We start from the raw sequence: 15,816 nt of genomic DNA, 5'->3' as shown, positions 1-15,816 counted from the left end.
GTCCGGGCCCCATGCGCTCTGTGGGGACAGGGAAGACAGCGTCAGCTCTGGCAGGCGCGTCCTCACACGGCCCGCAGCGGCCACACTGCTGGGTCCTGCCTGGACTGGGCAGCACTCGGCAGGGACGGCCCTGGGGACCAGAGGGCGCTGTGTCGGGCTGAGGGGCCTGTCCATGGACGGACTCCCGCCCCGAGGCCTGGCCCCTCAAGCCTGGGGTCCTTGTCCCCCAGACCCGGGCTGCCCGTGTGGGAGGCCAGCACTGGTCAGGCAGTCGGGTAGAGGTAGTGGACGCAGAGCTGTGCCCAGGGGCTGCTGGGGCTGGCACCCGGCCCGCTGGACCTCCAGCTGGACGCTGTGTGACCGGCCGCGCTGGCTCGTGTGCCCGACCAGCCCGGCCGCCTGACCAGGCCCCACATCCCCACAGCAGCCCTGGGCACGCCTGCCCAGCCGGCCAGGCCTGGCGCGAGAACCGGCTGCCGCACTTTCAAAACAGGCCTTCCCAGCCCTTGCGGGTGACCCCGTGGCCACCTCCGAGGCTGAGCTGTGTTCTGGCAAGTGGGACTCGTGTCCACGCAGTGTGACAGGCACCAAGGCGTCCAGCCAGGCTGGCGGCCACTTACCTGGGCAGCACACACCCCTGCTCACCATGAACACAGGCCACTGCAAACACACAGCACAGCAAAACTTTGGAGGACAGACGCCCGCTCTGCCCACCGCGGCCGTTACCTAGCCTCAGCTACTCTCGCCTCGGCCGCGGCAAGAGGTCCTTCAGGAGTGGCCGGTCGCTGCTGGGCGCCCCGTCAGCGTCAGCCGGCGCGCGGCGTCCCTCGCTCCTCTGCAAGGCGAGGGGGAACACTGAGCCGCGGCCGAGGCCAGGGCTGGGTGCTGCCCACCTGCTGAGGCCGCCACACCTCCGGCCGGTGCCTCCTCCCGCGTCTCCCTGCCCCTCCTCCTGCGTCTCCCTCCTCCCTCCTGTCTCCCTCCTCCCCTCCTGTCTCCCTCCTCCCCTCCTGGGTCTCCCTCCTCCCCACCTGGGTCTCCCTCCTCCCTCCTGTCTCCCTCCTCCCCTCCTGGGTCTACCTCCTCCCCTCCTGTCTCCCTCCTCCCCTCCTGGGTCTCCCTCCTCCCCTCCTGCGTCTCCTTCCTCCCCTCCTGGGTCTCCCTCCTCCCCTCCTGTCTCCCTCCTCCCCTCCTGGGTCTCCTTCCTCCCCTCCTGTCTCCCTCCTCCCCTCCTGCGTCTCCCTCCTCCCCTCCTGGGTCTCCCTCCTCCCCTCCTGTCTCCCTCCTCCCCTCCTGTCTCCCTCCTCCCCTCCTGGGTCTCCTTCCTCCCCTCCTGTCTCCCTCCTCCCCTCCTGGGTCTCCCTCTTCCCCTCCTGGGTCTCCCTCCTCCCCTCCTGTCTCCCTCCTCCCCTCCTGGGTCTCCCTCCTCCCCTCCTGCATCTCCCTCCTCCCCTCCTGGGTCTCCCTCCTCCCCTCCTGTCTCCCTCCTCCCCTCCTGTCTCCCTCCTCCTCTCTTGGGTCTCCCCCTCCCCTCCTGTCTCCCTCCTCCTCCCATGTGTGCCCAGGGTTCCTAGGCAGTGCTCCTGGCCTGTCCTCACTGCCCCTCACCAACCCAGCAGGTCACCCAGGAACCCCAGCAGGAAGGGCCACTGCCCCCAAAACACCCAGGCAGCTGTCCAAGCCCAGCAAGGGCTTCTGGAAGCCTCTCTGAAGCCCTGCCACGCCCTAGCTCCTGGTGTCCTGCCCAGCAGCACCAGGTACCCCAGGGCCATGTGTCTGTCCACCCCTGTCCCTGCCGTGCCTTCCTCTGTCTCTGTCCCCGTCCTCTGCCCACCACATCCTGTTCCCGCCCCTCCGTGCCCGCTCCATCCCTGTCTGTGCCAGCCTGCCTCCTCCTCGGTTGCCCTCTCGCCCTGTCTCTAGTCCCACGGCAGAGCCCGGCCTGAGGCGGCGCCTGAGGGCCCGGATGTGCAGGCTGATGGCTCAGGTCTAGACCGCAGGCGTGCGGGCCACGGCGTCAGCGTCTCACCAAGGAGGAAGGAGCCTGAGGTTAAGGAGCCTCGAGCAGGGCTGCAGGAAGGCCCCGGGGGAGGGGCCTAACCAGGGTGCTCCTCCGCCGACACGCGAGCAGGGAGTCAGGGGGGCGTCGGCCCCCGGCTCAGTCTCCTCTCAACAGTCAAGAGCCCCCCAGGTGCAGGCAGCGAGCCCCACACAGGACGAGTCACGCTGTTTGCCTCCAAAGTTTTGCTGCGCCTGGGGCCTGACAGCGGGTTGCACGGTGAGCGGCCGGCTCTGTGCGCGCGGGGGCAACACAGGCGCCCAGGCCGCGGGGTCACGGCCCTCAGGGGACGGCGCCACGGCCGCCCCACCCAGGACGGGCCCCGACACTCTCAGCCCGGAGGGCTCACGGGTGTAAACTGAGACGGGCTGTGGAATTTATTCCAGCGGATTACGACGGCATCTATGAGGAAAGCGTCGCCCGCCGCCCCTCTGGGGTGGACGAGAACACGCGTCCGCGGCTCAGAGCAGCGTCACTGCCTGCGGGGCGAGCTGTCACCCAAAGGGCCTCCTCCCCCCGGAAGCGGGCTGGAAAAACAGCACAGACACGCGCTGCGGAGCGCAGACTCGGGCCGGGGGGGCGTGCGGACGAACCCCGGCCTGGGGGAGGCCCGGCCCCGCGGCCACAGGGCCCAGCCGGCGCACATGGCACGTCTTGCGGAGAAGCGGCCTTTCCAGCAAAGCCGGGGCTTTTCAAAAATCATGGGGTTTTCTCGAAAGCTTAAAAGGAATTGGTTCAACGGTTGACAAAGATCCTCTCCCCAGCTGTGAACTGGGCAGGGCCCGGCTTCTGCCTTCAGCGGCCTGGGCAGCAGGGGGCTGACCTGCGGGGCGGATCGGCGGCCGCGCCCCTCCCCCGACGGGGTGTCCGACACCCCACGGGCCCCGGGGACGCGCCGGCCCCGCTGGCGGCGGCAGGCGGCCGAGGTCGCCTCGCCACCGGCTGGGCCGCAGTCAGCACCAGGTCTCCGGGCGACAGCGGCTCCGGCCCCAGCATGCAGAGAGAGAGAGAGGTCACCTGTCGGCTAGAAAGTCAGACTGCCGGAGGTCTGAGAGAGCATAAAGATGGTGGACTGCTCGACAGAAAGACAGCGGCTCCGGGTCTGCAGCGCCGAGGCCCCGCAGCAGGGAGAGAGCAGGCGAGGAGGCGAGAGGAGAGAAACAGAGCAGTGAGTCCCGGCCTCCCCGCGTGGCCCTGGACGGCCTGTGCGGCCCCGCCCGGCCGGTGCACCTGGCGGCCGCGGGCCTCTCCACGTGGCGCCGCACTGCCGCGCGGACCCAGCCGAGGCCCTGGGGCGGGGGTGGCTCTGGTGCGAGGCTCGGGCCCCACCTGCCGGCCCTGGCGCCCGCCCCAGCGCAGGGACACGGCCGCTCCAGCTTCCCACACGCCGCCCTGACCGCGCCCTACTCCTGGCCCTGGTGCCTGCGCGTCCACCGCTCAACCTCGCCGGCTGCAGGAGGCGGCAAGACCGTCTCCGACCCCCTCCGCTACTCCCAGCTGCCTCCGCTGGGTGAGGGGAGGGTCGTGCTCTCCCTGAGGTCGCTGTGGGGGTCACGCCGGGCTGGACGGTCACCCCACCTGTTCTCTTTCCTGAACCCTAATTGGAGGGAATGGTGAGCAGGCGGCCCCTACCAACCAGCTTCTCCAGCTATGACCGCCGAAGCGCCTCAAACACGCGGCGTCGCCTCTGAGAGCAGGCCGGCCCGAGGTTCCCACAGCCCGGCTCCCGCCACTGGGCCTGAGCTGCCCCTTAGCCTCCCTCCGCGCTGACCGTGGGGCGCAACACGGGCCCCGGCCTGACCAAGCAAACCTCCAAACCCGGGAGGCGGGACACCCGTGGGCCCCTGTGCTCCCCGCGCCCCGCCCACCTGCACCCGCTCCGTGGCGCTGGGCCACAGCTGGCGGCACAGCACTTTCTTGAGGACGTCGGGCATGAGGCTGACGGTGATGAGCAGCACGATGGCCAGCCAGGCGGGCCCGCTGGACAGCATCTGGATGAACACGTAGTACATCCTCTGGTAGCTGAGGAACGGCCTGCGGGGAGGCCACCGCGTCAGGGCCGCAGCCCACCTGGTCAGGGGTGGGGAGGGTCCCAGCGCGGCCCAAGGGGCAGGGACACCCCCACCAGGCTCAGGACAGCCAAAGGAAGGCGGGTGGTCCTGGGATCAGGCCCGGGGGCGGCTCCGAAGACGCAGCCGCAGCTCCTCCCCTGGCTCCTCCCACATGAGCACCATTTCCAGGTCTCAGCCCACACCTAGCGCAGTGCTGGGCCAGTGGGGGTCAGTGTGGGGGCCTGGCCTGGAGCCCTCCTGGCCCCTTCCCCTTGCCCTGCATCCTGGGAGCCTGGGCCAGCACGCCACGAGCAGGGACCCCTCCAGGCTGGGCCCCCTGCCGCCCTGGGGAAATGCCCCAACAGCGAGTGGACATGAGAACTCTGGAGAATTCCTGCTCGGGGCACAGACCCACGCCGGGGAGCGGAGCCGGCCCGAGGCAGCTGAGGCAAGCACCAGTGAACAGAGCTCAGCAGGCGGCTCGTGGGAACGGATGTCCAGGCAGAGCAGTCCGGCAAGGGCACGCTCACCAAGGCCGTGCCAAGGTGGCCATCTGCCCTCTCCAGACTGACCGCTCGGTCCACACCACTGACTGCTCGTCCACACCCGACAGCTCTGGGCCTGGCATCCTGCACCTCCAAACACAGCCTGTACGCCCCCACCTGCACCCCACACGCCCCCGTCAGCCACACCTACGCCTCGCCTGCACACCCACGCCCACACGGACGCAGATGCCAGGCTGCAGGACAGCGAGGGGCCACGCCCAGTGGCAGGGGGCAGGCTCTTACCAGATGATGCCGCCCCAGAGGAGCGAGAAGACCACGTAGAAAAGCAGCGAGCCCCAGATGACCAGGTGGTTGATCCAGGTCCAGTAGTGTGTGTCCAGGGCCAGCTGAGGGGACAGGGTTCATAGGCACGCTGGCTGGACAAAAGCCCGCTGAACAAAAACCACACACGGCCTCCACGCCAGCTACACACCCCCTTCCTGGGCGCCACGGTGGCCACGCTCCCAGGCGGAGGACGGGCAGGGACAGGGCTGGGACACACCGCGCCACTAGGCGCCACCTCTGTGAGGGAGCTGGACAGGCCCTGTGGACTGGCCAGCCTTGGGAACGCGTCCACATGCCTGGGGGGTCTGCTGAGCCCGGCCAGGCGCCGGCTGCCCTGAGAGTGAGCACGTCTGGGCCTCTCCTCGCTTCTCCGCTCGTGCAGGCCAGGCCTCGCCCTGACAGCAGCTGCCACTGGCCGGGCATAGGGTCAGCAAGCACGCGGGCACTGGCCTCCTTGGGGAGGGTGCCACGAGCTTGCCCGTTCGGTGGGGGCGCTGGAATGCTGCCGCCCCGAGGGCCCGGCCACACCCTGCCAGGGGGGCCTGCCCACAGCCGCCAGGCGGGCGCCCTCACCTTCAGCGTGACCGTGAACACCATCACAGTGAACACCAGCGTCCCGAAGGTCCAGTTCCCAAACACCTGTGGGAGGAAACCCAAGAGGCCCGTCAGCCCGGCCCTCCAAGCCAGCGTGCGGGGAGGACACCACGCAGCCGGGGCCACCCCGCCTGGCGGGACACGGCGCAGGCGCTCCCAGAGCGGCAGCTGCAGCAGAGCCGGCCCCCAGGCCGCCCCGCATCTTGTAGAGCCGAGCGGGTGGCTAGGTGTGCCGCAGCGTGGCCACATGTCCCCAGGAGCACCCAGCTGGACCGAGGGAGGCCCTGACTCCCGGGGCGTCTGTGACCGGAGGAACACGCAGGGCGGGCGTCATGGCCTCTGAGTCGGGAGGGGCCGGGCCTCAGGCCTCCCAGCATGTACGGCTCTGAACCCCAAGCCCCTTGTCCTCTTCATTCTGGCTGGCCTCCGTGCCGGCCCCGGGGCCCGTCCCCATGGGCAGGCCCTGCCCTGGCCTGCCCTGCCTGGAGGGAAGCCAATGGTCTGGGCTTGGGCGGGGGCTCCAGCGCGGCGGGTCTGCCCAGGGCTCCCCAGACAGGACCTGCGGAGCCTCAGCCACGGTCCTGGGGCCGAGTGGACGTGGGGCCTTCACCCAAGGGAGGGGAGAAGCCCCAGTGTGCAGGAGCGGCCTCCACAGACAGTGCACCCAGGAGCACCCCGCCGGGCGGAGTCCCATCCCCTTGGGAGCGGTGGGGCCCTGGCAGCGAGGCCTCAGCCGCAGCCCTGAGAGCCAGGCCCAGACTCCCCAAGGCCGCGTCCCCTCACTCACTTCACCTGCAGCCCAGGCCTCCACACAAGGGCCACTGCTCTGAGTCGTGGCCATGGGCTGGCGTGGCCGCCCAGATGCCAGCCGCCTGCCAGACAGGCATCTCTGGGGATGGCGCCTCCCCACGCCCTGCTGGCCCGACACCGGAGCTGACCCCCAGGAGCCTCGCCCGCAGGGGAGAGGACAGATAGGGCTCTGCCACCAACCCCACGCCCTCCTGCTCTGCCGAGATGCCCGGGCTGAGCCCGGCAGGAGCCCGTGACCATGGGGCGTCGATGCCGCACAGCTGTGGAGACCTGTGGAGACCCGACACCCTAACCCAAGCACACTCGGAGCGACAGCCAGAGCGGGACAGCCCTACCTGTGCTCGCTGCCCGCCCCACCGGCCATTCCACTCCACCGGCTGCCCACCGGGTGTGACCCCGCACCCTCGCTCCTGGCCCACTGCAGGCTCACCCGTATGGGGAGCGCTGGGGAGCACGGCCAGCCCCACCCAGGTCTGCCCAGGGGCACAGTCGCCACGCGGGGCCAGCGGCCGCGCTGTCTCCAGGCTTCCTCACGGGTGAGGCTCGAGGGCGGGGCCTTCGGGGACAGGCCAGGGCGCCAGGTCCCACAGATACCTTCCGGCCTTGGCCTCTCTGCCGCCGTGTTTAGTCCTGACCGGCGTGTTTGTCCGTAACGGCCGGCAGGCGGGAGGCCCGGCAGAGTCCTGGGGAGGTGGCACCTGGGGCAGAGCTCATGTCCCGGGGCTGACGGCCCTGGGGCACGGGCAGCCAGGGCGGCAGGACCTGCTCCTCCCCGCTCACACAGGCCTCTGGCGGGCGTCCAGGGACGGCCGCCCCTTCACTGCGTGACAGCGAGGAGGGCGACTCAGAAGGCGGGGAGTGGCCGGGTCAGCGTGGCCGAGGGGCGCTGGCCCTGCCACACCCGCAGCCTGGCTCTCAGGAGCCCAGCGAGCCCACCCCAGGGCGCGCGACCCGGACGAGGTGGCGGAGGGACAAGACGCTCTGGAGACACCTCCAGCTGGCGGCGAATCGTCCCCTAGAATGGGGGACGCGACATCAGTCGTTCCCGGGCCCCACCTGAGTGCGGGAGCCCGGGGGCGCCTGCGGCCTGTGAGCACGTCCGGGCCGGCCGGAGAAGGGTCATGACCCCGATGTCCAGCGCCGCCCCCGCCCGATGGGGAGCAGGCCCGCGGGGTCAGGGGCCGAGAGCGGCCTCCCGGGAGTGGGGCCGCAGAACGTTCTCGCAGGCCGCGGAGCGACTGCAGCACGCGGGGGAACAGACAGCGGATGCACACGCCGCGGCGGGCGTCGCTCCCACGAGGACGGCGACAACACGCAGCGGGCCGTCACGGCGGCGTGCTCACGAGCGCCTGCCCTCCGGCCGCTGCCCGGGACACGCCGCAGCTCGGGCGCGGGCCGGGGCCACACACACACACACACACACACACACACACACACACACACACACACGCCGGCCGGCTCTGACGGCTCGGCAAACCCGCGAGGCGAGCCCGAGGGCCCCCGGGCGGCGGCACACGGGAGAAGGCACGCTGCAGAATATTTCCGAGAAATATTTCATGGCGACAGCACTCGAGACACAGAACAACCCACGGGGCTTACCGTCTGCGCGCTGCTCGCCACTACCTGCGTGGGGGCGCAAGCAGCAAGGAGAGAAAAGCGAGAGACAGTCAGACCACCCGAGGCGGGCGCCGGCGAGCTGGGAGCCAGGGCTAAGGGGAGCCAGAAACCAGACGACCAGGGAGCGGGTCAGTGGGGAGCAGGGGCTGCGGGGAGCTGGGAAACTGGACCACTGGGGAGCTGTGGCCAGTGGGGAGCGGGGAGCAGGGCCTGCAGGGAGCCGGGGCAGACCACGGGGGAGCGGGGCTGCAGGGAGCCGCCGGCACACTCGTGGCAGGAGCAGCACATGAACACAGGTGAGACAGGCTAACGCGTGAGATGCCACGTTCGCGCCCTCACTGAGTGAGCCCCGGCTGCGGGAGGGGGCCGGGCACTGGGTGTGGCGAGGGGGAGACACGTGCCCCGAATCTCCCGTCCACTGCCCAGGAAGGACGTCCCTGGCCCTTGAGGTCACCCGCAGCGTGCCCAAGGCTGGCCCACAGGCCGCGGCACCGAGCTCGGGTGTCTACCCTGGCGCCCCTGGGCCCACCTGCCCACCCGGACCCACCTGCCCGTTGCTGGCCACCGCCGTGTTCTCAAAGATGAAGTAAGCACCGAAGAAGAAGACCAGCGCGTCGAACACACCCAGCAAGGTCCAGTAGATGAACACTGGCCAGCGCAGCAGGGCGTTCTTGGCGACATCCCTGCGGGAGGGCGAGGCCATCACAGGGCGCCCACCTCGTCCTGGAGAGGCCCCGGGCAGCACGTGGCATGGAGGGGAGTGCGGGAGGCCCATCCTGGTGGCCCCTCACTGACCACACCTGTGTGCAGGAGGCCTGGGGGCTCGCGGCGGGAGTCCCCCCGCCCACATCCCTGTCGTTTGGGCCGATCCCAGAGTCGGCAGGGGCCAGACCAAGGGCCCCTGGGTTTCCCTGGTCACACCAGAGGTGTGTCAAGAGGACGCGCCCAGACCCTCCGGCTCTGTGGCTTGTCCAAAACCACCTCTGGGTCCAAAAAGGCCTCGGGATGTTTGGAGACCAGGCCTGACGGGTACACGACCCATGGATGCACCACGTATGGCAGCGAACACCAAGCCTGAGCTCCCTGGCAGCAAAAGCAAAAAGCTCTCCAGTCTCAGCATTTCACCATCCGTGACATCCCTGAGTGACTGTGGCATCTGGTGTTTACCTCGCAGGGCGGGCTGTGCTGTCACTGCTGGCAGTGATGCCACGTCACACCTCTGCTTCAGAACGGACAGGCCAGGACGGGGGACAGACACCCTTAGGCCACTGCCCTGGACCCTGGACTTCCTCGCTGCCAGCCAGCACAGCAGTCACAGGCCCTGGGGTGCGCACCACCCCGGCACTCACGGCGCATGGCAGACTCTGACGGGGGCCCCATCACCGTCCCTGGTGCCCTCATACTCCAAACCCCAGTCACGCGTATGTCCCGTGCGGCCGAGGCCACCAGGGGGGTTTGTACTGTGGCCACAGGAACCATGGAGGTGAGAAGAGGCCTGGAGCCGGGAGGCAAGGGACATGCGCCCGCCGGAGCGGGGATGAGGGGCCGGTGCAGGCCGTGGTGCCCAGAGCCGCTGTGCGGCTGAGCGGTGTCTGCCGGGGTCACCAGCCGGACATCGGCACGTGGAGCGTCATCATTTTTCAAAAGCGCAGGCGGAAGGGCCGGTGTCTTTTTGACGACACGTAACTGAGAAAGCCGTGAGGGACCCCGAGGGCAGAAGAAGCATCTCCTGATTACTTCGCAGGGCGGGCGTGGTCCTGGCCTCACGAGGATGCACGCAGCATCCCCGGGCCAGTTCCAGCCACGGCCCTCGGGTCACAGGTGGCAGAACCTTCCCCGCTCGCCCCCACCGCCGCTGTCCCACCCGACCCCGTCGCGTCCCCGCCGCGGGCACACCTGTACAGGGCGGGGTCCCTGCGGAGCGTCTCAACGCCCACGTGCTGCTCCATGAGGCTGTACAGCAGGATGGGGAGGGACGTGAAGCTGATGTTGTAGAGGGTCAGGTAGGCCGCGTCGTACAGCGTCTGCAAACCCAGGACGGAGGCCAGGTCCTCGCCAGCTCCCAGGCTGGTCTGGGGGACCCTGCCCCCGAGCACTTGGCTGCCTCCAGAGCCCCTGGACCCAGTGGCCAGCAAAAGCTGACCTCTCTGCCCCTTGTCACCAAGCTCCTCCCTCTGCCCTGACCCCTGGGGGTGCAGTAGGGCTCACCAAACACCCTCAGTCAGGAGGTGGTCTTGGTGAGATCCCGCGGGACCCCTGGGCCTGGGATGCATTCAGGCAGACTCAGTGGGCAGCACCAAGGCCTGTGGCCAGGCGGGTCAGGGGCGCTTGCTCTGCCTGGCTCTCTGACCCCCCCCACGCGAGAAAGGGCCGCTGTGACTGAGGACACGACTCACCTGCTGTGAAAAGCCACAGAAGAACTGGTACAGAAACTGCGGGAAGATGAAGCAAACGTTCTGGAAAAGAAGCCACACGCTGGTCAGGTCAGCGCAGGTACCGGCTGAGGGCACCTGCTGCTCCCGATGCTGCCCAGCCGGACCCTGGGACAGAACGACCCCAAAGAGCAGCACCCATGGGCTTGGACCGTCCTATCTCAGGGGCACCCCGAGTCACTGGGGTCAGCTGGTAAAGGCAACAGTTGGGGGGACGGGAGGAGCAGGTGTGAGGGGGAGGTGCCCGGGCAGGAGCACAGACGCAGGGTCAAACTGCCCGCGGGTAAGAACTCTCCAGGGAGAGCCCCTTGCCCACCCCGCCCTTGTGGGCGGCCCCTCCCCGCAGCCCACCTTGTAGAAGAAGTACTGCACGAGCTCGGAGATGCGCACGTAGTACAGGTGTCCGTGCACCAGCAGCATCTTCTTCAGGTGCTTGAACTTGGGGATGGCATAGTCGCTGTTCCTGGCAGCCTGGCGGCCCTCCTTCCCAATGACACCTGCAAGGGCACGTCGCTGTCACCAGCGGGCTGGCTGACCCTCGCCCCTGCCCCGCCCCTCCGGGGCAGCCACCGCTGCAGCTCACCGATGCCCACGTGGGCCTCCAGGATCATGCTCACATCGTTGGCCCCGTCCCCGATGGCCAAGGTGATGGGGTGCTCCTTGGAGAGCTTGATTAGCTTAACGATCTGAAAGAGAAAGCGGGCACGTCTCCCTCTGCTCCCGCTCAGCCATCTGTGGGCCAGGCCGGCCAAGAAGCCTGTTAGGTCAGGAACGTGGAGTGTCTTCCTGGGCTCAGCCTATTTTATCCCCACAGACAAGATTCTTCTACTGACAGCCAAGCAAAATGGGATCCAGCCCAGGGGCTGCGTGGGGATGGCCCCACATGGGGGTTCCCACACCAGCAGGCCCAGAGCAGGGGTGGGGTGCACAGGGGACGGCTGGCGAAGCTGCACTCCCCCAGGGTGTTGCCCAGGCCCCTCCTCGGGCGCCCTGACGCTGCAGGGCCTGTTCTCCCTCAGGGCTCCACCGGCCGGGCCAGGCGGGAGAGGTGCTGGAGACCAGGGGTAGGACCCTCTCCCGCCGGCCCAGACACGTCGCAGGCCAGGGGCTGAGGGTCCCAGGGCAGGCGCACCACGGGCCCCTCTGTCAGGCCGGCTCCGTGAATGGCTGAGGTCAGCTCGGCTCTGCACAGGAGAGCGCTGGCCGGGTCCAGTCCAGTCCAGCCTGACTCAGGAGACCGCCCGGGGCGTTCCCGCGACTTTACCACCAGGATTGGCGGCCTCAGGGGCGAGCGGCGGCGGCGCGCGGCCCGGGACCTGCTGCCAGACCCGGGAAGTGGCGCGAATAAGCGGCGGGTCCAGCGTTAGTTCGGGAGGTTCTGCTTCTCCCCTTCCCTGCTGCGCGGTCGCGGGTGCCGGGTTCCGCATCCCGAGGCCGCGTCGACAGGGCCGTGCCCGCCCGCGGAGGTCACCGGCCTCGAGCCGGGCCTGAGGGGGGCCTCGAGCGGGGCCTGAGCGGGGCCTGAGTGGGGGCCTGAGTGGGGGCCTGGAGCGGGGCCTGAGCGGGGGCCTGAGCGGGGCCTGAGCGGGGGCCTGAGCGGGGCCTGAGCGGGGGCCTGAGCGGGGGCCTGAGCGGGGCCTGAGCGGGGGCCTGAGCGGGGCCTGAGCGGGGGCCTGAGCGGGGGCCTGAGCGGGGCCTGAGTGGGGGCCTCGAGCGGGGCCTGAGCGGGGCCTGAGGGGGGCCTGAGCGGGGCCTGAGTGGGGGCCTCGAGCGGGGCCTGAGCGGGGGCCTGAGCGGGGCCTGAGCGGGGCCTGAGTGGGGGCCTCGAGCAGGGCCTGCGCGGGGGCCTGAGGGGGGCCTGAGTGGGGGCCTGAGCGGGGCCTGAGCGGGGCCTGAGGGGGGCCTGAGCGGGGGCCTGAGCGGGGGCCTCGAGCGGGGCCTGAGCGGGGGCCTGAGCGGGGCCTGAGCGGGGCCTGAGTGGGGGCCTCGAGCAGGGCCTGCGCGGGGGCCTGAGGGGGGCCTGAGTGGGGGCCTGAGCGGGGCCTGAGCGGGGCCTGAGCGGGGGCCTGAGCGGGGCCTGAGGGGGGCCTCGAGCGGGGCCTGAGCGGGGCCTGAGCGGGGCCTGAGCGGGGGCCTGAGCGGGGCCTGAGCGGGGGCCTGAGCGGGGCCTCGAGCGGGGCCTGAGCGGGGCCTGAGCGGGGCCTGAGTGGGGGCCTCGAGCAGGGCCTGCGCGGGGGCCTGAGGGGGGCCTGAGCGGGGCCTCGAGCGGGGGCCTGAGCGGGGGCCTGAGCGGGGCCTCGAGCGGGGGCCTGAGCGGGGGCCTGAGCGGGGCCTGAGCGGGGGCCTGAGCGGGGGCCTGAGCGGGGCCTGAGTGGGGGCCTGAGCGGGGGCCTGAGCGGGGCCTGAGCGGGGCCTGAGCGGGGGCCTGAGCGGGGCCTGAGTGGGGGCCTGAGCGGGGGCCTGAGCGGGGGCCTGAGCGGGGCCTGAGCGGGGCCTCGAGCGGGGGCCTGAGCGGGGCCTGAGCGGGCCCGAGCGGGGCCCGAGCGGGGCCTGAGCGGGGGCCTGAGCGGGGCCTGAGCGGGGGCCTGAGCGGGGCCTGAGTGGGGGCCTGAGCGGGGGCCTGAGCGGGGGCCTGAGCGGGGCCTGAGCGGGGCCTCGAGCGGGGGCCTGAGCGGGGCCTGAGCGGGCCCGAGCGGGGCCCGAGCGGGGCCCGAGCGGGGCCCGAGCGGGGCCTGAGCGGGGCCTGAGCGGGGCCTGAGCGGGCCCGAGCGGGAGTCTGAGCGGGGCCCGAGCGGGGGCCTGAGAGGGGCAGCAGGGCCTGGGCGGGGCCCTGAGAAGGGCCTGAGGGGGGCAGCGGGGCCCGAGCGGGGCCGGAGCCGGCCACAGGGGCAATCTGTGGATTTTCGTGTCCGGGCGACCGGCCCAGCCCCGGGGAGCGGCGCGGGGTCCTCAGCCTCGGGCGTGGAGCCGCCCGGGACAGACGCCTCGGCTGCGGGTACCGCGCGCTGCCGCGACTCACGGCCCTGGGCACGGCCGGGTGCCCGGGCCGGAGGCCGGCCCCGTGGAGAGGCGCGCCCCGCGGCCCTGGCCCCCCGGCCCCCCCGGCGGCGCCCGCAGCAGCGCGGACGAGCCGCGCGGCCTGAGGGGAGAAGCGCGGGCGGCCTCGCGGCGGGAGGACAGCGCGGGCCGAGCAAGGGCCCGGGAGCCACGCGCGGCGGACGGCCCGTCGGGGCGGAAACGCCGCGGGGCCGCCCCTGAGGAGAGCGTGGACGCCGCGAGGACAAACCGCAGCGAACGACGATGTGAAGGTAAAAAAACCACTCGTCCGAAAACAGCCGCAACCGGCGGCGAAGGGGCCCCGGGCGCGGCCCAGCCGGCGCCACCTCAGGCCGCGGCGGCAGCTGCGCCTCAGCACCCTTTCAAGTAAGTGTACTTCCTGGATCGTGGAGTGGGCCTATCAGGTGCAAGCTATGAGCTGATTGGTGCGAAATGATCCAATCAGAGTCCTGTTACCAGGACCCAGCCTCTCGCCACAAGTCAGTAGTGGCGGGCGCGCCTCAGAGCCCTTTCATGTGAAGCGCACTTCCGGGACTCTGGCGTGGCCCAATCAGGTGCGATGGGCTGATGGGTAAATGGTCCAATCAGCCCCAGGATCGAGAGCGGCCAATCAGGCCTGTGGGCGGGGCTCCCCGAGGGGATATAAGCCGGTCGCGCGGGCGGCAGGGAGCGGCCCGCGGAGGGCGGCCCCGCGGGCATGGAGGCCGGGGCCGGCTCGTCAGGCCTCTGCCCGGAGAGGCGCCCCGAGAGCTGCTGCCGCCGGAGACCCCGGGGTCTGGCCTGCGCCGGGGCCGCCCCGGCCCGGCCGCCCGGCCAGCTGTGGCTTCGCAGCCCGTAACCGCCCTCGCCTATGTACGTCCTGGATCACGGCGCAGACCAATCAGGTGTGAGCTAGAGGCCACATGGCCCAATCAGCCACAGGATTGAAAAATGGTCCAATCAGACCTGTGGGCGGGGCCCCGAGAGGCTATAAGGCAGGGCCGGCGCCGGCAGAGCAGACAGGTCCTGACTCTGAGGAAGCACCGGCGGCCGCGCCCCCGGGGAGGGGAGGGGGGTCAGGGCAGGGCCTCGTCCTGCCTCCAGCCCAGGAGGGAGCCCAGAGCCCGGCCCGGCGCCCCGAAGAGCTGTTGTTGCTGGCGGCCCCAGAGCTCCCCGGAGCTGTGACCCTGGGGGTCCCTGACCGGCCTCTGGGGCCAGCGGTGACCGTCACGCTGGCCGGTGCTGCCCGGCGCGCTGCCGGGCGGCCAGCACTCTGCCCCTGCTCCGGTGGGCACGCTGGGGGCCGGCGCGTGGGCCGCGGTGAGCTCGTCTGCGCGCGGGAGGCAAACCCGCAGGGGCTGCTCCCGCCCGAGGCCTCGTGCAGGTGCGCGGGGCCCCGCAGACCCTGTCCTCTGGGGCCGCCCTGGGGGTGTCGTCTCGCCGCAGCGCTCGGCTTTGGGCCTGTTGGCCTTTAGCGGCCGTCTGGTCTTGGGCGAGCACTCTGCCCATCGGGCCTCCCTGCTGTTTCAACTTCAATTTTAAAAAGCAGTGGCTTGGGGCTCTCGAGACAGGGGCTGCAACAATGAGCGAGTGGCTGCTACTTCCCCCGCCGGCTGAGAATGAGTGGCCAGTCCCCCGCCAGATACTGAGAGCCGGTGACCGCCCCGCCCGCCCACCTGGGCCTTCTGCAGGGGCGCCATGCGGCAGCACAGCACAGCACTGCAGTTCCGGCAGATCTCCAGGAACAGCTCGCGATAGCTCCCGCTGGAGCTCCTGTCCTCGCAGGGCCTCATGATGAGCGACAGCGCTGCCCCGTCGATGATGAGCCCGTAGTCCTGCCCGTCTGCCGAGAGCCTGGGGGCGGGGAGAGGGCGGCTCAGTGAACATGGGACAGACCACGGGGGATGCCGGCGTGTGCAGAGGCCACACGGGCACTAGCTTCCCATCACGGCCCACCCATGTGTGCGGACGAGTTTGCAATCTGAATTGGCTCTGATGACGTCGCTGTCCAGTTGAGGGCTAGGACCTTCTGGTCCAGCTCTGGACCACAGCAGGATGGGTGACGGCGGCCAGCAGACCCTTAAGCTGTGAAACCAGATCTGAGCAGCAGCTGGCCTGGGATGGGATGGCCACCAGATCCTGAAGTGGACACGACTAGAGAAGGGACTTCTGCTCCAGCTTAGGCCGCAGGCAGAGGGACAAACCCGGCACCAGCCCTGCGTCACATCCTCGGAGTGGCCCACCAGCCAGCAACATCGGGACCCTCACCCCTATGACACCCCCCTCCCCCAGGAAGGACTAAAGAAGGGGCCCATCCAGCCGCAGACAACGTGGTCTCTCCCTTCCCTGTGCTTCTCTGCTGGCTGGCGTCATCTTTAAAGCAATAC

General features: G+C 70.4%; 1 protein-coding gene across 2 annotated transcripts in view; it reads right to left on the bottom strand.

Annotated features, from left to right (window-relative positions):
- Nucleotides 1–415: 415 nt before the first annotated feature.
- The window catches only part of ATP11A (ATPase phospholipid transporting 11A), a gene marked incomplete at both ends in the record, with an annotated part of 45,447 nt that continues 30,046 nt past the window's right edge, over nt 416–15,816 (bottom strand). The window contains 10 exons of one of the 2 annotated variants that reach the window (XM_084235503.1): nt 416–835; nt 3,928–4,093; nt 4,899–5,002; nt 5,514–5,579; nt 8,509–8,644; nt 9,858–9,985; nt 10,358–10,417; nt 10,745–10,890; nt 10,977–11,079; nt 15,106–15,283. In XM_084235503.1, the coding sequence (XP_084091629.1) occupies nt 737–835; nt 3,928–4,093; nt 4,899–5,002; nt 5,514–5,579; nt 8,509–8,644; nt 9,858–9,985; nt 10,358–10,417; nt 10,745–10,890; nt 10,977–11,079; nt 15,106–15,283 (1,186 nt within the window). Of the gene's footprint in view, nt 836–3,083; nt 3,162–3,927; nt 4,094–4,898; nt 5,003–5,513; nt 5,580–8,508; nt 8,645–9,857; nt 9,986–10,357; nt 10,418–10,744; nt 10,891–10,976; nt 11,080–15,105; nt 15,284–15,816 lie in introns of those variants that run through there. The other variant, XM_084235504.1, reaches the window with a different exon arrangement.

Source organism: Talpa europaea (assembly GCF_964194135.1).
Source record: "Talpa europaea genome assembly, chromosome: 6".
NCBI lineage: Eukaryota > Metazoa > Chordata > Mammalia > Eulipotyphla > Talpidae > Talpa > Talpa europaea.
The sequence above is the reverse complement of the archived record's forward strand: the minus strand, read 5'-3'. Positions and strand labels throughout refer to the sequence as shown.